Here is a 19,060-nt window from a genome sequence, read left to right as displayed (position 1 = left end):
ATTTAACTCTTTGGCCTCAATGCAAAGCGTCACATTTGGAGGAAGCCAGGCACCGCTTATCACCTGGCCAATACCATCCCTACGGTGAAGCAAAGTGGTGGAGGCATCATGCTGTGGGGATGTTTTTCAGTGGAAGGGACTGGGAGACTAGACAGGATCGAGGGAAAGATGAACGGAGCAAAGTACAGAGAGATCCCTGATGAAAACCTGCTCCAGTGGACTCATGACCTCAGACGGGTGAAGGTTCACCTTCCAACAGGACAATGACCCTAAGCACACAGCCAAGAAAATGCAGGAGTGGCTTAGGGACAAGTCTCTGAATGTCCTTGAGTGGCCCAGCCAGAGCCCGGACTTGAACTTGAACCTGAAAATAGCTGTGCAGTGACGCTCCCCATCCAACCTGACAAAGCCTAAGATGATCTGCAGAGAACAATGGGAGAAACTCCACAAATACAGATGTACCAAGCTTGTAGCGTCATACCCAAAAAGACTTGAGGCTGCAGTCGCTGCCAAAGGTGCTTCAACAAAGTACTGAGTAAAGGGTCTGAATACTTATGTAAATGTGATATTTCAGTTTTTATTTTTCATACATTTGCAAAAAACTATACATAAAAAAATAACTGTTTTGTTTTGTCATTATGGGGTATTGTGTGTAGATTGATGCGGGGAAAAAACGATTTAATCCAATCCAACAACATTTCGAAAAAGTCAAGGGGTCTGAATACTTTCCGAATGCACCAACACCTTGCCTAAAGCAACCATGTACTTGCTTCAGTCTTTAATTAAGTGTTGCTGTAGTACAGGCTGTGGTGGCACCTTAATTGGGCAGGACAGACTCACAGTAATGGCTGGAATGGAATAAATGGAATGGTATTGACACATCAAACACATGGTTTCATCTTTTTGTTTTGGTGGCACATCATGTGAGAATTTCAGGAAGTAGCCCTTTGCCTGTACCACCTTTTTATTTATTTTATTTTACCTTTATTTAACTAGGCAAGTCAGTTAAGAACAAATTCTTATTTTCAATGACGGCCTAGGAACACGTGCATAATGGTTTCTTTGTTAGATTGTAACTACAACTCACTCTCTTGCTGGCCTGTTGCGGTGGCAGAAATAAAAACACTGCTGCAAATAAGAGCTACTGTCACAATGAATTGTGAGAGTGCTAAACAACACCCACATATATTTAACCCCTTATTTTTGTTGGCACAAAACTACCTCCATACTTCCATTTGTTTTTATGGGTTACCTTCGGATGAGTCCCGTGACACTTGGGGGTCATAGAACAAAACGATTGAACACCATTATGTTCATGAGCATCTCCCCTTTCCATAGTGGGGTCATATTATATTAGTTTGTAGCTCAAACGGTTCAGACCCTATAGTCAGAAGTTGGCACATCAGCATTACCGACTTCAGACGAGTCCCGTGACACTTGTGGGGGTTGTAGAGCCAAACGGAGAACACCATTGTGTTTGTGAGAGTCTCCCCTTTTCATAATACTGTAGTTTGTAGGCCAAACCGTTCAGAGGCTACAGACGCTTTTGTGAGAAGACTGATTTTCAGGATGTCTCATGGTCTGACAAACCACCTGCCACCACAGATGCAGAAGTCCTGATATCTGTAGCTTAAACTGACGGATTTTGATGGGGATTTTGATGGCGATTTTGGGGGATTTTTTTATTATGCTACTTAGATTGATGCACAGGTCACAAGAATTAAAACATGTCACAGTGACATTTAGTTAGCATTTGTTATTATGGAATATGACTGCACTGTATTTTCATTTTACTGTTGCTTTATTGTGCAACACGTCTGGGAACATCTGTGAAATATTATATTCCTTAGTTCTTTTAAGTAATGTCTTCATTATAATTGATCGAAAATAGCTAATTTGAGTGTCTGTACAGTAAATGTGACACAGATTTACTCATTTTATAGTCGCATTTATTTCTGTCTAGCATCTCTAAACCGTTCACAGTAATGGCTTTGTAAGGCCGTAATTGCTTTGGATGGCCAATTCCACCCCCAAACAAAACACATTGCTACGTAACATTCTGACAATGCATTGAAGCAGCACTCATTAAAATGGTAAGATCAATAGAAATACCCAAAATGCCGTTTATCTACAGTGCAGTATTTCATTTGCGAGTTTAAAATGCAACAGTTATGCCGCATCATGTACAATCACCAGAGGAACAGACTGTTGCTTTGTCTTCAGTTTTTCCCCTGAGATAAAGGTAATAAACAAAACATTGTATTTTATGACCTTGGCCAGTATTGACCATATAACCCACATAATGTGTTAATTGTGTTGATGAACCTTGATAAGGCAGCATAAGTAACTGCCTACATAACCAGGCACGGGTTAACAGCCTTGCCAATTAATGTTACGTTTCTTAAGAATGTGGGTGTATTTTGTGTTGCTTATCATTGTTATTATTCTTCATGCTGATATCCATGTATACTGTATACTTAACATACTGACTATGTTACCTGAGAATTTACGTTATACAATGTATGAGTCATTGAGAATTATTTGTGCATTTCCAAACTCTAGTGACCAACACTCACATTTGTATGTGTCTCAGCTAGGCTAAGCATATTTAATTGTGTTCCCTCCAATTACTTAAGAACCAGCAAATCCATTTGCACATTTCGAGACTACGACATTAGACCAACTATCTGGCAAGGATGCTGACGTATTTCTTAATCCCTATCACTAGACCTGATAGGCTGCATTGTAATTTATTTCAGTTCTATTTTCAGTTTGTATTCATGAACGAGAGTCTGGATTGGACTGTTGCTTCTGTGTTCCATGTCCCTCCACGTAGAGTTCTGTAACATGAACTGAACTGAGATCCTTCAGATAAGGCAGAATTATTAGCTACAATGACTGTGGAATCAAAACCAGTATCTCTCTTCCCTTCTCTGTGGCCTTCTTGACCTTGCCCCCCCTCAGGTGAGAGCAACACGAGAGATATACACATTACAAAAACATGAAAGTGTATTTTGCTCCTCTCTCATTTTGACAATTCAATGTCATGTGTAGTTTGCTAATGATATCACACGCCTACATACTGTATAACTGAATCGTCAAACAATGGACTGTGGGCATGCTTCCTTTAAAAACACTATGGAAAGTGATTGACAGTTTGCTAATGGAACACCTATTGTGCGTCTGATTTTTTTTTGGTGTGGCACATATATCTGATACGCCCTATGCCCACTTCCTAATGCACTCCCTGCTTCCCCTCCATTCAACCCCCCCCCCCCCCCCCCCCTCCCCGAAGCCAACATCAATACAGCAGACTCCGTCATTAGGTGTAATGGTTGAGTGGAGATTCAAATCCATTTCAGGGGGGCACTGCTACATTCTCTCCCCCTTTCCCCCTACCCTCTCCTCCTATGTCTTTGTCTCTAATGTCATTAATGCCTTCTGATGTGTTGTAGGAATCACATCAGCTTGACAGTGCTAAATGACTTACTGTGATCTCTGGCTCTAGTCTAAAGGTGCTTGTCTAGGTGCTGATGATTTTATAACTTGGTTGTCAATTGTAGTGCACATTTTTATGGATGTGCTAATATCAGGAGATGGGCTCCGCTGAATACTTGCGTCTCAATTCCTTAAAGGAGCATTAAGGAAATGTTTTGGCAAAAACATTCTTGACCATGTTGCTATCATGAAGTGACAAAATACTGTTTATATTGGTGTGATTTCTCTAAGGGTTGATTCAAAGGGACATTTTGCTGTGCAGATTTTCCTCAGTGCATATTTGATTGTACTCAAGCCCAGAGCTAATAACTTGCCAACTGTCTATTATATGTTTGTCTGCCCAACAAACAAACCCTGGTTACTATGATACATGAGTTAATTAGTCAATTAGTGTGAAGATTAGAAGAGTTTGTCATATTGTTCTGCAGAGCGACAACAATCTGAAGCTATAAATTGAATCCCAGTCCTTTAATGTCACCTCTTCACCCTGAGGCATGGTGATTACAGTCTATCTTCTTTCAATAGAGAACGCGAGGGAATTATCACACCAATATTCATTACATTGAGTTTATGGAATGATTAAAGCGAGCAAATGATGGCTGATGGGGCTGATAGCGTTTATTGTTGAAATCATTCCTGCCGTCTCGAGACTGGATTTGGCCCCAAGACAATATAAATATATCTTCTGTAATCTTATCCATCTTCTGACTGTGTTACTTCCACTCTCCACATCTGTACAGAGACACACTCATTACATCTGAGCAGAAGAAAGACTTTGTCCACTAATATTCCAGTCTTGTACTAATGGGCACTGTGATTGTGGGTACAGATTCTTGAACAATAAGCCATTATATAAAAGATCTATTTAGCATTCTTCCCTGTAACCCACATGTGCTATTTGCTCGACACCGGACAGACTAAACACAATCAAACACTTCTCCGCCTGCCCTTCAGGAAAGGAGTGTGCTAAATTGGATTTATTGACAAATAACATTTGGACTGAGGAGAGCAAACTTGTTATAAGGAGTGGGTCATGAATTACAATTGTGTGTCATAGGCTGCGTTTAGACAGGCAGCCCAATTCTGATCTTTTTTTCCGCCATTTGGTCTTTTGACCAATCACATCAGATTTTCTCACATTAGATCTTTATCAGAGCTGATCTGATTGGTCAAAGACCAATTAGTGAAAAAAAGATCAGATTTGGGCTGCCTGTCTAAATGCAGCCCTAGTCCAAATTTATGTCAACAGCCTGCCCAACTTGAGTTTTTGGCATGTCTAAATCCACATACATGGGTGAGATCTAACCCACAAAGACAAATAACACCAGGGAATTGGCAGTTCAGGTCAATGCCTGAAAAGGCAAGACATACCAGTATCCTACCACCAGGAAATCATGACATCAGACACTGAGTCTTGAATATGGAAGGATACACTGAGCAACAGGGTTGAAAACTGTTGATAACATACCGTACAGCGTTGTCCATTCGGGACACAGTGAGGTAGGCTGCCAGATTGGCCGTGTAGGAGGAACACACAATGAGTGTGAAGAGCCACCAACTGCCCATGACGATACGCAACGCCACAGAACCCAGGATGGAATCTCCCCCTAGGAACACAACAACATAAGATATATTGTACTGTATGAAGTCTTAAACAATAACATTATGCTGATTAGATGTATTGTTTGTGATATCGCAACTCATTGCACCATTCTGTCGGTTATATTTTATCCTGTTGGTTCTATTGATCTGGTGTATATTTATAATGTTTCTGTATTTTTCAGGACCCCTTGAAAATGTCAATCATTTCTTCTGCTCACTCTCACCTGTCTCTGTATCAAGATACATCTCACTATTTCTAAATGTCTCACTGTATCTCTCTCTCTCTCTGTCTATTTCTGTCTCAATTTTGAGCTTGCTCTCTTTAACCCTCCATCTACCAACGGCTTTTCGTTCACAATGCCACTGTTTGCCCAGGCAGCTAGAGGAAGATCCATCTACAAGACAAGCTTTTTCATATCTGTCTCTCTCTCTCCCTGTAGCAGAGGTCTAAGCACTCTGTTTAACTGTGAATTATGATTTTGAAGACTAAAACCACAGAAATGTCATCTGAGAGATTCAGGGTGTGAGAAAAAAAGCCCATTAATTTGTCTCCAAGTGTCACTATCAATGATATACCTTAGAACTGTTTATAAAAAGAAGACAACCGGAGTAATATTGTGTTCAAGCCTCAGTGAGCTTAATTAAATTGGCTTTGAGGCACTTATGCCAAGGTCAAGAGGTTCCAGGAGATTTGTCTCCGAGAGACGTTTGTGAAACATGATCTAAAGGCACAATGTCATAGGGTCAAATATATATATTTTTAAATGTAAAAATGTATATATATAAATATTTATATATACACACACGACATGACCAGTATGTGGACACCTGCTCGTCAAACATCTCATTCCAAAATGATGCGCATTAATATGGAGTTGGTCTCCCATTTGTTGCTATAATAATTCTCTTCTGGGAAGACTTTCCACTAGATGTTGGAACATTGCTGCAGGGACTTGCTTTCATTTAAGCCCCAAGAGCATTAGTGAGGTTGGGCACTGATGTGGGGTGATTAGGCCTGGCTCGCAGTTGGCGTTCCAATTCATCCCAAAGGTGTTCGATAGGGTTATGAAGTCCCTTCACTGGAACTAAGGGCCTAGCCCAAACCATGAAAAACAGCCCCAAACCATTATTCATCCAGATATGGATTCGTGATTCATCACTCCAGAGAACGCATTTCAAGGAGTGTCCACATACATATATATATGTATACACTGTATACACACACTATATATACAAAAGTAATGTCATTCTAAATCTTGGCAGAGCTTTCTTGTAATATATATAAATATATATTACAAGAAAGCTCTGCCAAGATTTAGAATGACATTATAAAGATTTACACCTTGTCACAATCCTCCACTCTACAGTAGAATCCATATTTATCAACACAATTGCATCATTCTCTGAAGAGAGACAGATATGCCATGCCCCTGAGTGAAACACAAAGTGCCAATAGAAGTGCCCAAGGTCAACAAGTGAAAAGGAAAAAATGCAAGGATCCAGCTTTCCTAAAATATAGTTGCCGATTCGGCTTAAAAAGGTTGCCGGCAAGGTGCCATACTTTGATAGATGTTGTTGAGGGTTTGACAGGGGTTGCTGAAGGAGTCAGTTATTCATATCTTAGATGCCTGGATCCAGATCAGACTCAAATACCTGATATTCCTTCAGTCAAAGGAACCCTTAAAATGCTATAGCGGAAAATGGGCTCCATGCTTCAAATGAAACCCCTCTGTACTGCTGTCTGTATGTGTGGCATTCATAGGGACATAACAAAAGCTACTTTGATTGCTTTTATGTCTGGTTATGCACTCTACCAGTTATAAGTTTGGACACACCTACTCATTCAAGGGTATTTCTTTATTTTTACTATTTTCTACATTGTAGAATAATAGTGAAGACATCAAAACTATGAAATAACATGTGGAATCATGTAGTAACCAAAAAAGCGTTTGTGATTCTTCCAAGTAGCCACCCTTTGTCTTGATGACAGCTTTGCACACTCTTGGCATTCTCTTAATCAGGTAGTATCCTGAAATGCTTTTCCAACAGTCTTGAAGGAGTTCCCACATACGCTGAGCACCTGTTGGCTGCTTTTCCTTCACTCTGTGGTCCAACTCATCCCAAACCATCTCAATTGGGTTGAGGGTGGGGGATTGTGGAGGCCAGGTCATCTGATGCAGCAATCCATCACTCTTCTTCTTAGTCAAATAGCCCTTACACAGCCTGGAGGTGTGTTGGTTCATTGTCCAGTTGAAAAACAAATGATAGTCCCACTAAGCGCAAACCAAATGGGATGGTGTACCGCTGCAGAAAGCTGTGATAGTCATGCTGATTAAGTGTGCCTTGAATTCTAAATAAATCACAGACAGTGTCACCAGCAAAGCACCCCCACACCATCACACCTCCTCCTCCATGCTTCACGGTGGGAACCACACATGCGGAGATCATCCGTTCACATACTCTGCAAATCAAAAATCTCAATTTTGGACTCATCAGTCCAAAGGACACATTTCCACCGGTCTAATGTCCATTGCTCATGATTCTTGGACCAAGCAAGTCTCTTCTTATTATTGGTGTCCTTTAGTAGTGGTTTCTTTGCAACAATTTGACCATAAAGGTTTGATTCAGCAGTCTCCTCTGCACAGTTGATGTTGAGATGTTGATGTTGAGATGTGTCTGTTACTTGATCTCTGTGAAGCATTTATTTGAGCTGCAATTTCTGAGGCTGGTAACTCTAAGGAAGTTATCCTCTGCAGCAGAGGTAACTCTGGGTCTTCCTTTCCTGTGGCGGTCCTCATGAGAGCCAGTTTCATCATAGTGCTTGATGGTTTTTGAGACTGCACTTGATGAAACTTTCAAAGTTCTTGAAATTTTCCGGATTGACTGACCTTCATGTCTAAAAGTAATGATGGACTGTCATTTTTCTTTGTTTGTTTGAGCTGTTCTTGCCATAACATGGACTTGGTCTTTTACCAAATAAGGCTATCTCCTGTATACCACACCTACCTTGTCACAACAAAACTAATGCATACATTAACTTTTAAGAAGGCACACCTGTTAATTGAAATGCATTCCAGGTGACTACCTCATGAAGCTGGTTGAGAGAATGCCAAGAGTGTGCAAAGCTGTCATCAAGGCAAAGCGTGGCTACTTTAAAGAATCTCTAAAATAAAATAGATTTTCATTTGTTTAACACTTTTTTTGGTTACTACATGATTCCATATGTGTTATTCCATAGTTTTGACGTCTTCACTATTATTCTACAATGTAGAAAAATGTAAAATATTAAGAAAAACCCTGGAATGAGTAGGTGTGTCCAAACTTTTGACAGGTTCTGAATATATATACACATCTAGCCATCTATGGATCTATCTATGTTGGTGTCATATTGCTGCCAACGGACTGAGGAACCACAATGGTAAAAAGTCGCTGTCTTGTGGTTGGTGATATGGTAACAAGTAAGCATTTCATTTCACAAGATGCTGGTGTACCCTATTTATTTTCTTTTGATGCCCCATTACCAAGCTCACCTTGTTGTACAAAGGCTCCGTAGACAATCCAGATGGCGCTCTGGAGGGAGGTGGACACAGAGGTGGCCTGGTGTCCCCCTGGGGGATTCTGGGAGCGGACTGACTGGACGCGCCTCAGGATGAAGATCATGACCCCAACCACGGGGATGGCGGCTGCGATGCACGCCCAAACAGCCAGGTCAAAGGGCGCCAGGAGAGAGAAAATATTGATCTTCTCCTCTGACTTCCTCATCAGAATCCCCACGGAGTAGTCCAGGTAGCGCTTGCTAAAGTCCACCACGCTCTCCCTCTCTGGAGTTATGGTGATGGCTGACACTGCCAAGTCTGCTCGCTGTGGATAGATAGAGAGATACATCAGTTACAGCCATGACATTTAAGATGTTGGTTCAGAGATAATAATCTGTTTGTTGATGTCTGCCATTTAATTTTATCTTGAGGCCAAAGTCACCGAAAAATGTGGATGTAATAACACTGTAAAATGTCTGTGTTGTGGCTTTTTCGTTGGTTCTTTGTATGGGCTTGAAATGAAAGCGACAAGATTTTGCCCTCTGTTATTTCTTTCTTTCACACTTCTTGTTCTATTTCACACAACAGAAGGCCGTGCAGAAAAGGATGGGAAAACATTTGATACATTTATATATATCGCAATATTCTTTTTGGATGATGTTATATCAATATTTGACTCCAAGTATCAATTTGTATTTAATGAATAAATAAAAATAAGTAAAATGAAATAAAAAAAAAATAAAAAAAATCCTCCGAAGTTATACTATAGGTAAGGTTATACTATAGGTAGGGTTATACTATAGAAGTTATACTATAGGTAAGGTTATACTATAGGTAGGGTTATACTATAGAAGTTATACTATAGGTAAGGTTATAAAATAAAAATAAGTCAAATAAAATAAAAAATAAATAAATAAAATCCTCCGAAGTTATACTATAGGTAGGGTTATACTATAGAAGTTATACTATAGGTAGGGTTATACTATAGGTAGGACTATACTATAGAAGTTAGACTATAGGTAGGGTTATGCTATAGGTAGGGTTATACTATAGAAGTTATACTATAGGTAGGGTTATACTATAGAATGTATACTATAGGTAGGGTTATACTATAGGTAGGGTTATACTATAGAAGTTATACTATAGGTAGGGTTATACTATATTTATTTATCCGTTATTTTACCAGGTAAGTTGACTGAGAACACGTTCTCATTTGCAGCAACGGCCTGGGGAATAGTTTCAGGGGAGAGGAGGGGGATGAATGAGCCAATTGTAAACTGGGGATTATTAGGTGACCATGATGGTTTGAGGGCCAGATTGGGAATTTAGCCAATCCATGGGATCTTTAATGACCTCAGAGAGTCAGGACACCCATTTAACATCCCATCCGAAAGACAACACCCTACACAGGGCAGTGTCCCCAATCACTGCCCTGGGGCATTGGGATATTTTTTTTAGACCAGAGGAAGAGTGCCTCCTACTGGCCCTCCAACACCACTTCCAGCAGCATCTGATCTCCCATCCAGGAACTGACCAGGACCAACCCTGCTTAGCTTCAGAAGCAAGCCAGGGTGGTATGCAAATAGTAGTTATACTATAGGTAGGGTTATATTATTGAAGTTATTGAAGTTATACTATAGGTAGGGTTAGTTAGCGCTAGTCAGCTGTACCTGCGTCAAAACTCTGGTATTTGTCATCCTATAGTTTGTTCTCCATCTTCTTTTTAAACAGTGAGCCAACATGTTTTCAGCACTTCTATTTCCCTACTGATGAGACCATGTTTTCTCATGCTCTCTCTCATCTCTCTGCAGCAGACATAGAGTGAGCAATACGTTTGGAACATCAAATTGCCAAAAAAATTGCAGTATCGAATCACAATACATATAGAACTGTGAGAATCACAATACATATAGAACTGTGAGAATCACAATACATATAGAACTGTGAGAATCACAATACATATAGAACTGTGAGAATCACAATACATATAGAACTGTGAGAATCACAATACATATAGAACTGTGAGAATCACAATACATATAGAAGCGTGAGAATCACAATACTTATAGAAGTGTAAGAATCACAATACATGTAGAAGTGTGAGAATCACAATACATATAGAAGCGTGAGAATCACAATACATATCATATTGGCACCTAAGTATTGTGATAATGAGGTCCCTGGCCCTAACGCAGACCTTTAGAGGTCAGACATTCCACATGGCAATCAACTAAATCCTTTTATTGTAAAACTTTATTGTAAAATGTAATCTCAAATGACAGAGTTACAGTACACTATCATATGTTGCTTGTGTCCAGTGGTGGTGTACCTGTTTTCCCCTCATTTCACAGCATTGTCACCACTCTGGTAATGGCATGGTTTTGGACACCTGCCGCTAGAGTGGGACCCTTTGACACAAATCATATATCTGGATTGTTGGGTTAAACACTAGTTCTCTAACTCAAGGCCATAATCAAAGATAAGTTCTCCCTCCATTAAGTGATGTTGTCCGCAGATTATCGTTAGCATGAAGGGCTGAAAAGTAGCCCACCTGGGCTACATTCTCTGCAGTAAGCTCACTTACAGGAAAGGACAGGGACTTGCACATTGTGCAAACAATCGTAAAAAAGCCAACAACAGTCTTATTTCTACTGGTTATTCTCTACTCCATTGGGTGATATAATTGTCCCCTGCACACTCACTCCCCCCCTGCCCACTCACTCCCCTACTGTTAGCATTGTCAGCCTGCTGAGTTGAAGTCCCTCCTGCACTGGTGGGACTGCTTTGTCTGGAGCAGCCTGACTGTCAGCCTGATGGCCAGACTATAGTGACCCACTCTGATGCAAACATAATTTGGCCATAACAGATCTGTCAAAAAAGCGAGCCATCACACTGAAGAACATGTGCGGTGAAGTATCTTTCCAAGAAGGCCCAAACTCTAATGGACTCTACTCCACTACAGTCAGCTTCCAAGGGCTGAGAGAACTGCAGCAATATGCAAGATGATGTCCCCAGAGCAGTCAACTGCAAACCATCGATCAATAGTACAAACTCCAGTTGTGATTGACAGACTTACCTTACTGATGAGATCTCCGATCATGCCGTTCCAGGAGCCATTTGAGGTAGGAGAGCCATACTTCCCATCAGCCACCTGGTAGATCTCATACTTGAAGCCCAGAATCTTGGCCAGAGAATCCAGAACATCGATGGAGAAGCCTTTGTAGCGTTTAGGTTGGCCAAGGATGTTCTCAGCTACCATCACAAAGGGATCCTCCTGTTGGATAACATAAATAACAAAACATCAGTTGGGCTTAGAAGTACAACTTAACTTTAACTACATGACTTGGCTCAACATCCTTGTGTAGCCAAAAGTTAAAACACTACTGTACATTTTACAGAGTTGTGTCTGTGTGCATTAAATCACAGTCCCATCATTTGCCAAAAGGCCAGCCTAGTTTCATTAACTGGTCCAGTTCAACCGACAGGTAGAACAGTATTTTTGTCATTTAGGACTTTTGTGTGACAACTTTCTGAAGACTAGCTGCAGTTTCTAAGTCAAACTTCATCTTCATAACACGTCTTCTGGGTGGTTGTTGACCTGTAACACCCATTACTGTGGATATGTGACACTTCATCAGGCAGAAAATACCACTCTAAATTTACTGCGGTAAACCATGGCTCTTCTTTATGGGATAGAATGTCAGGGCTGAACTGAATGGGTGGAAAAGTGAGTTGAGGAGGAAAGCTGCTGGGGTGGACTGGAAAAACGACATGATTAAATGGCACTGCCAAGAGGAAGCCGAGCAGAACTTATTTGAATAAATATGGAGCAGGTAAATCTTGTGTGAAGAGAGAGAACAGAATGTTACTGGACCAGCAGCTAAGGAAGAGCTGTATGGTTGGAGTTTATGTCTTACTGATGTCCTAGATCAGGGCCGGCTCTAGCCACTAAGTGACATAAATGACTGCTTAGGGCCCTCGTGGCTGCTAGTTTTTAAGAACTCAGTCGGGTTTCAATTTACTGTTGAGGGTTAGATTAGTAGAATACACAATTTCGAAATTTGGTTGTACATCAGCAGTTTTTCTCTAGTTATGTCAGTCACTGGCCCTACCTGTTTGCCAGGTAGCCAGTGGAGAGAATGGATAACACACACCACATGAACACCAGTCACAGCACAGAGTTAAACCAACCAATAATACCTCATACAATAAGAATGTTAGAGCAACTCAGAGGCAACTTCATAGACACAACTGACCAGAAAGAACCCAGTTATCAACCATACGGGATTTGCAATCATCGGTATTACCTCCCAATGTAGGAGTGAGTGGGGCATGACTGTATAAACCAAATTTCAGTAGTCCCACAAAAAATCAGTACAGTTCAAAAAATTATGAAAAATTATAAACTCACACGCAACCTCCCTTACAGTAAGTACTGCTGTGCAAAAGATCCACAGCAGCACAAGAAAAAAAGGAGCACAGCACAATGAGAGAAAAACATTTTTCAGTGTAAAGGACTGAAGAGAGAAATAGAGAGAGCGAGAGAGGGCTTAGCTGTTGAAGGCTCGTCCAGTGTTGAAGCTTCATTCGTACCTTCCTCCGCCTGACACACACTTTGGTTAGTTTAGTTTGTCTCATAAAAACTCCACATCAATGTTGCTAACGATCCATGCAATCAATGGAAAGAGCGGTCCCAACAGATTCTAAACACACGGTAGAGCTGTACACGGCGACCTGACTTAAAACGTTCAGAAACTAAGGGCAGCGAAAATAAATAAGACTTCTGCAAACAATTGCGCACACCGTCAAAACTGCCGCGCCAACCGAGAGCTATTACACAGAGAGGGAAGAGCGATATTTATTTCCTCCTTCCTGACAGCTCGTGTGTTCCTAAAGTAGTGCAGGATGTGCAGAAGTGCAGGATTTTGCCACAAACTTGTAGTAATGATGGTTGAATTCCAAACGCAGGGCACGTGCCCAGGGGCCCTGACCTCCGGAGGTCCCCCATTGATTTTGTTAGTCACTCTCACTCAGATATCAAATTACCATGGCATAAATCATTGCAAAATTAGTAGAATAACTGCAGGAAATTAGCTATAAAAGTGCAAATAAGTCAAGATGACAATTTTTGGCCACTAAAATGTTGCTTTGGGCCCTCAAAGGGCTAGGGCCGGCCTTTTCGTAAGATCTACAGAGCCAGATGGAGAAGAAGACCTCACATTATGTCCTAATCCCACTACACAAGAAATGACATAGTGACCAGGCGGAGTATAGCATCAAGGTCGACAGTTGGTATTGAGTTGGTAGTGAGATGGCATTGAGTTGGCAGTGAGTTGGTAGTGAGATGGCATTGAGTTGGCAGTGAGTTGGTAGGGAGATGGCAGTGAGTTGGTAGGGAGAAGGCACTTACCAGTAATGTTACCACTTTGACCGTCACTCCTTGCATGCCGTTTTCTATCCGACTCTCCTTTAGACTACCGTTTAGCCCACGAGTTGAGTCCCAAGTTGCCAACTGAGAGAGAGAGGGAAAGTGAGGCGAGAAGGGAGAGGGAGTGTCAGGAATATAATTAAACAATCTATTATCTTCAGTGAAAACACAAATTGGTGTGTGATGACAAATCTAATCACCGTAGTTGGCACACATGACTCACTCACTTTTAAGAAGCACAGGGAACTGGCCACACAAATAGATGAGCTGGTCACCAAGGCAACAAGAGCTGCCTCTAGCATATTAACAGGGTCCTCTATCTAAATGCTACATCAGTCGCACAGCTTGCAACCATACTGAGGGAGTACGGACTGAGCAACTTATCATGGCAATAGATGCTGATTGCTAGAGTTGGTGGTGATGATGGGAATGGAGATAATGATGTAGCCATTGACGGTGGTGCCAACGACAATGCACTGCAAGGGTTACAAATAAAACAGAAACATTATTATGTTCATCTGAGAAAAAAATACAACATCTACTGTGTGAAAAGTTATTTCTCAAATATTTGACGGAAACAAATCCTTGTCCTTCAATGTGCTTCAGCTAGTGCAACTCAATGTATGATGCAACTAATACAACGACGTGAATGTCAGTTTGACAGAATGACAGCCAATGAAAGCAGATAACACACATCCCATTGGTTTTAATCACCTCACCGAATCCCAATCCCCTCACGGATATCAACCCTCGCTCTATTCTGGCTACCTTTGCACCTCACTGGGGAAGTAGAAGTTGTCTTTACTGTTAAGTTCTTAATCACAGTTGCTAGCTGGACAAAGAACTGACAGCTCTTTGGTAGCAGCCCAGGGACCAAGCTGACAGGACAAGAGAGCTGGCCTCAGGCCAGACACCAGGACTGTATCTGCACAGAGCATAGCTCAGTCCATATGTAGCATGCCCTCTCACATGGCCGTCCTGCTGCCTACAGCCTATTACAATAATGGTGGGCTGAATGTTTCAAAACTAATATAAAACACTTTTCTTATTAGCTTGTTTCAAATCATGTTTATAAAAAATTTTATTTGGTTTGTTGGGTTTGTTCCAATCACATACTTTCTTCCACTTTCTATCAGACCAGGAAATTTAAATTAATTTATTAACTCATTACAGTAAAACTTAATTTCACACAGTTAATCCCTTTTAGCACTATTCCCAGTAGTCGACTATTCACACAAACCCATTCATACAAAAGGTCAGTTAAGACCTTGGGAGTCTTTGTTCTGTGCCAATATAAGAGATCCTTCCCTGCTTTAATATGACACACAATCGTATACTGTGGTGTTGTCTATTGTCTGGATGGTGTAAAATCCTGTGCAACAGAGTGGACCTCCCAGTGCAGGAGACCTTACAACTTCCATTCACAACAAAGGACTTCAGTAACCCTGGAGAGGAGAACAAGAAAGAGGAATGGGAGATCAAAACTCTTTGCCATGGGTTATTTTAAGACTTGGGGATTTCATCACAAGCCCAACTCTAAACTTTGAACGCTGATAGCGTTATGAAATATTGAGTGCTCCCTCGCTCATTCCCTGTTTCTTTTTCTCTCAAATTGAACATGATTTGTTGGGTTTGAAAGAGCGAGAAAAAAAGAGGAAGGAAAAAACATCTATTTGCGTAGTTTGAAAAGACAGGTTTTTCATGCTGTGTATACAGTGCATTCGGAAAGTATTCGGACCCCTTGACTTTTTCCACATTTTCTTAGGTTACAGACTTGTTCTAAATCATTTTTTAAAATCATCAATCTATACACAATACCCCCATAATGACAAAGCAAAAACGGGTTTTTAGAAATGTTTGCTAATTTATTAAAAATAAGAAACTGAAATATCACATTTACATAAGCATTCATAACCTTTACTCAGTACTTTGTTGAAGCACCTTTGGCAGCGATTACAGCCTACAGTCTTCTTGGGTATGATGCTACAAGCTTGGCACACCTGTATATGGGAAGTTTCTCCCATTCTTCTCTGCAGATCATCCCAAGCTCTGTCAGGTTGGATGGGGAGAGTCCCTGCACAGCTATTTTCAGGTCTCTCCAGAGATGTTCAATCGGGTTCAAGTCCGGGCTCTGGCTGGGCCACTCAAGGACATGCAGAGACTTGTCTTGGCTGTGTGTTTAGGGTCGTTGTCCTGTTGGAAGTTGAACCTTCGTCCCAGTCTGAGGTCCTGAGTGCTCTGGAGCAGGTTTTCATCAAGGACCTCTCTGTACTTTGCTCTGTTCATCTTTGCCTCGATCCTGACTAGTCTCCCAGTCTCTTCCTCTGAAAAACATCCCCACAGCATGATGCTGCCACCAACATGCTTCACCATAGGGATGATGCCAGGTTTCCTACAGACATGACACTTGGCATTCAGGCCAAAGAGTTCAATCTTGGTTTCATCAGACCAGAGAATCTGGTTTGTTATTGTCTGGGAGTCTTTAGGTGCCTTTTGGCAAACTCCAAGCAGGCTGTCATGTGCCTTTTACTGAGGAGTGGCTTCTGTGGAGTGCTGCAGAGATGGTTGTCCTTCTGGAAGATTCTCCTATCCCCAATCGGGTTCTCCGTCACCACCCTGACCAACCCCCATCTCCCCCTATTGCTCAGGAAGAGTCTTGGTGGTTGCAAACTTCTTCCATCTAAGAATTATGGAGGCTACTGTGTTCTTGGGGACCTTCAATGCTGCCAACATTTTTGGTACTCTTCCCTGTGCCTCGACACAAACCTGTCTCAGACAAAACACTCTACAGACAATTCCTTCGACCTCATGGCTTGGTTTTTCTCTGACATACACTGTCAACTGTGGAACTTTATATAGAGAGGTGTGTGCCTTTCCAAATCAAGTTCCAATCAATTTATGTTACCACAGGTGGACTAATCAACTTATAGAAACATCTCAAGGATGATCAATGGTAACAGGATGCACCTGAGCTGGATTTCGAGTCTCATAGCAAAAGGTCTGAATACTTATGTAAATAAGGTATCTGTTTTTTATTTGTAATAAATTTGCAAAAATTCTTAAAACCTGTTTTTACTTTGTCATTATGGGATATTGTGTGAAGATTGCTGAGATTAGTTTTTTTAATAATGTTGTAACGTAACAAAATGTGGAAAAAGTCCATTGGTCTGAATACTTCCCGAAGGCACTGTATACTGTATCAGTGGTTGTGGAAAGCATGGTAAGAATGTTTCAATGAAAGTATACTTTGGGTAAACACATTTGTTTATATATGCCTACTGTGCAGTGTACAAAGCAGGATCAATGCCAATAATGTGGATTCTGTGAGAAGCCTTTGTCTATCATTTACCGCCAATGTAAGCCTAAACAGAAACATCTAGCGATCAATGTCAATACATTCAGGACAGAACATACTCTGTGAGTGTACAAACACTACTGTATGTCCAAATAGAAAATACAGACAACAGGATAGTGATGATCTGATGTTCCTTTATCCCTCAAAACTCCGTTCTCATGGTCCAGCCTCTGCTTCTTCTTGAAGACCTTCAGATTATGTTGCAAAACAGGGGACTCTCTTACTCATACTTAATCACTGTACAAAGAAAGTCTGATTGGTTCTCTGACTTCCAAAGACAGTGTAATGATCTTTCTGTGTTTCTATGGGGAATTCATTTGGTGTGTGGGTGGGATATTAGACATTTTAGTCATTATCCAGAGAGACATATAGGAGCAATTAGGGTTAAGTGCCTTGCTCGGGGGCACATCAACAGATTTTCCACCTAGTTGGCTCAGGGATGGTTTTCCTTCCTGTTTGGCCCTGTCCGGGGGTGTCCTTGGATGGGGCCACAGTGTCTCCTGACCCCTCCTGTCTCAGCCTCCAGTATTTATGCTGCAGTAGTTTATGTGTCGGGGGGCTAGGGTCAGTTTGTTATATCTGGAGTACTTCTCCTGTCCTATTCTGTGTCCTGTGTGAATCTAAGTGTGCGTTCTCTAATTCTCTCATTCTCTCTCCACCCGGCACAGCCAGAAGAGGACTGGCCATCCCACATATGCTCTCTCTAATTCTCTCTTTCTTTCTCTCTCACGGAGGACCTGAGCCCTAGGACCATGCCCCAGGAATACCTGACATGATGACTCCTTGCTGTCCCCAGTCCACCTGACCGTGCTGCTGCTCCAGTTTCAACTGTTCTGCCTTATTATTATTCGACCATGCTGGTCATTTATGAACATTTGAACATCTTGGCCATGTTCTGTTATAATCTCCACCCGGCACAGCCAGAAGAGGACTGGCCACCCCACATAGCCTGGTTCCTCTCTAGGTTTCTTCCTAGGTTTTGGCCTTTCTAGGGAGTTTTTCCTAGCCACCGTGCTTCTACACCTGCATTGCTTGCTGTTTGGGGTTTTAGGCTGGGTTTCTGTACAGCACTTTGAGATATCAGCTGATGTACGAAGGGCTATATAAATAAATTTGATTTGATTTGATTGGCCTAACTCTCATAATCGCTAAGCTACATGCCAGATAGCAACATTCGGTTGTCTTCTAAACTCTAACTTTAAGCATCAGCTGTCAGAGCAGCTTACCGATCACTGTACCTGTACACAGCCAATCACACCCAACTACCTCATCCTCATATTGTTATTTATCTTCTTGTTCTTTTGCACCCCAGTATCTCTACTTGCACATCATCATCTGCACATATATCACTCCATTGTTAATGCTAAATTGTAATTATTTTGCCTCTATGGCTTATTTATTGCCTTACATCCCTACTCTCCTACATTTGCACACACTGTACATAGATTTTTTCTATTGTGTTATTGACTGTACGTTTGTTTATTTGTAACTCTGTGTTGTTGTTTTGTTGCACTGCTTTGCTTGGCCAGGTCGCAGTTGAAAATGAGAACTTGTTCTCAACTGGCCTCCCTGGTTAAATAAAAGTGAAATAATTGTAAAAAATAAAATTAAAAAGTATGATGATGAAGATTAGCTTGTCTT

The 19,060-nt window shown here is 41.3% G+C and overlaps 1 protein-coding gene across 3 annotated transcripts in view; it reads right to left on the bottom strand.

The window, feature by feature from the left end:
- Positions 1–19,060, bottom strand: part of LOC110532683 (glutamate receptor ionotropic, delta-1) — a 341,013-nt gene that overhangs the window by 16,207 nt on the left and 305,746 nt on the right. For all 3 annotated transcript variants that reach the window (XM_090241098.1, XM_090241106.1, XM_090241100.1), the window contains 4 exons: positions 14,047–14,148; positions 11,713–11,910; positions 8,631–8,961; positions 4,967–5,105 (listed from right to left, as the gene is read on the bottom strand). In XM_090241098.1, coding sequence (XP_090097224.1) covers positions 4,967–5,105; positions 8,631–8,961; positions 11,713–11,910; positions 14,047–14,148 — 770 coding nt within the window. The remainder of the gene's footprint in view (positions 1–4,966; positions 5,106–8,630; positions 8,962–11,712; positions 11,911–14,046; positions 14,149–19,060) is intronic.

This window comes from Oncorhynchus mykiss, chromosome 1, assembly GCF_057628025.1.
Source record: "Oncorhynchus mykiss isolate SJ-2025 chromosome 1, ASM5762802v1, whole genome shotgun sequence".
Taxonomy (NCBI): Eukaryota; Metazoa; Chordata; class Actinopteri; order Salmoniformes; family Salmonidae; genus Oncorhynchus; species Oncorhynchus mykiss.
Note: the sequence above shows the minus strand (reverse complement) of the source record. Positions and strands in the feature narration are given on the sequence as shown.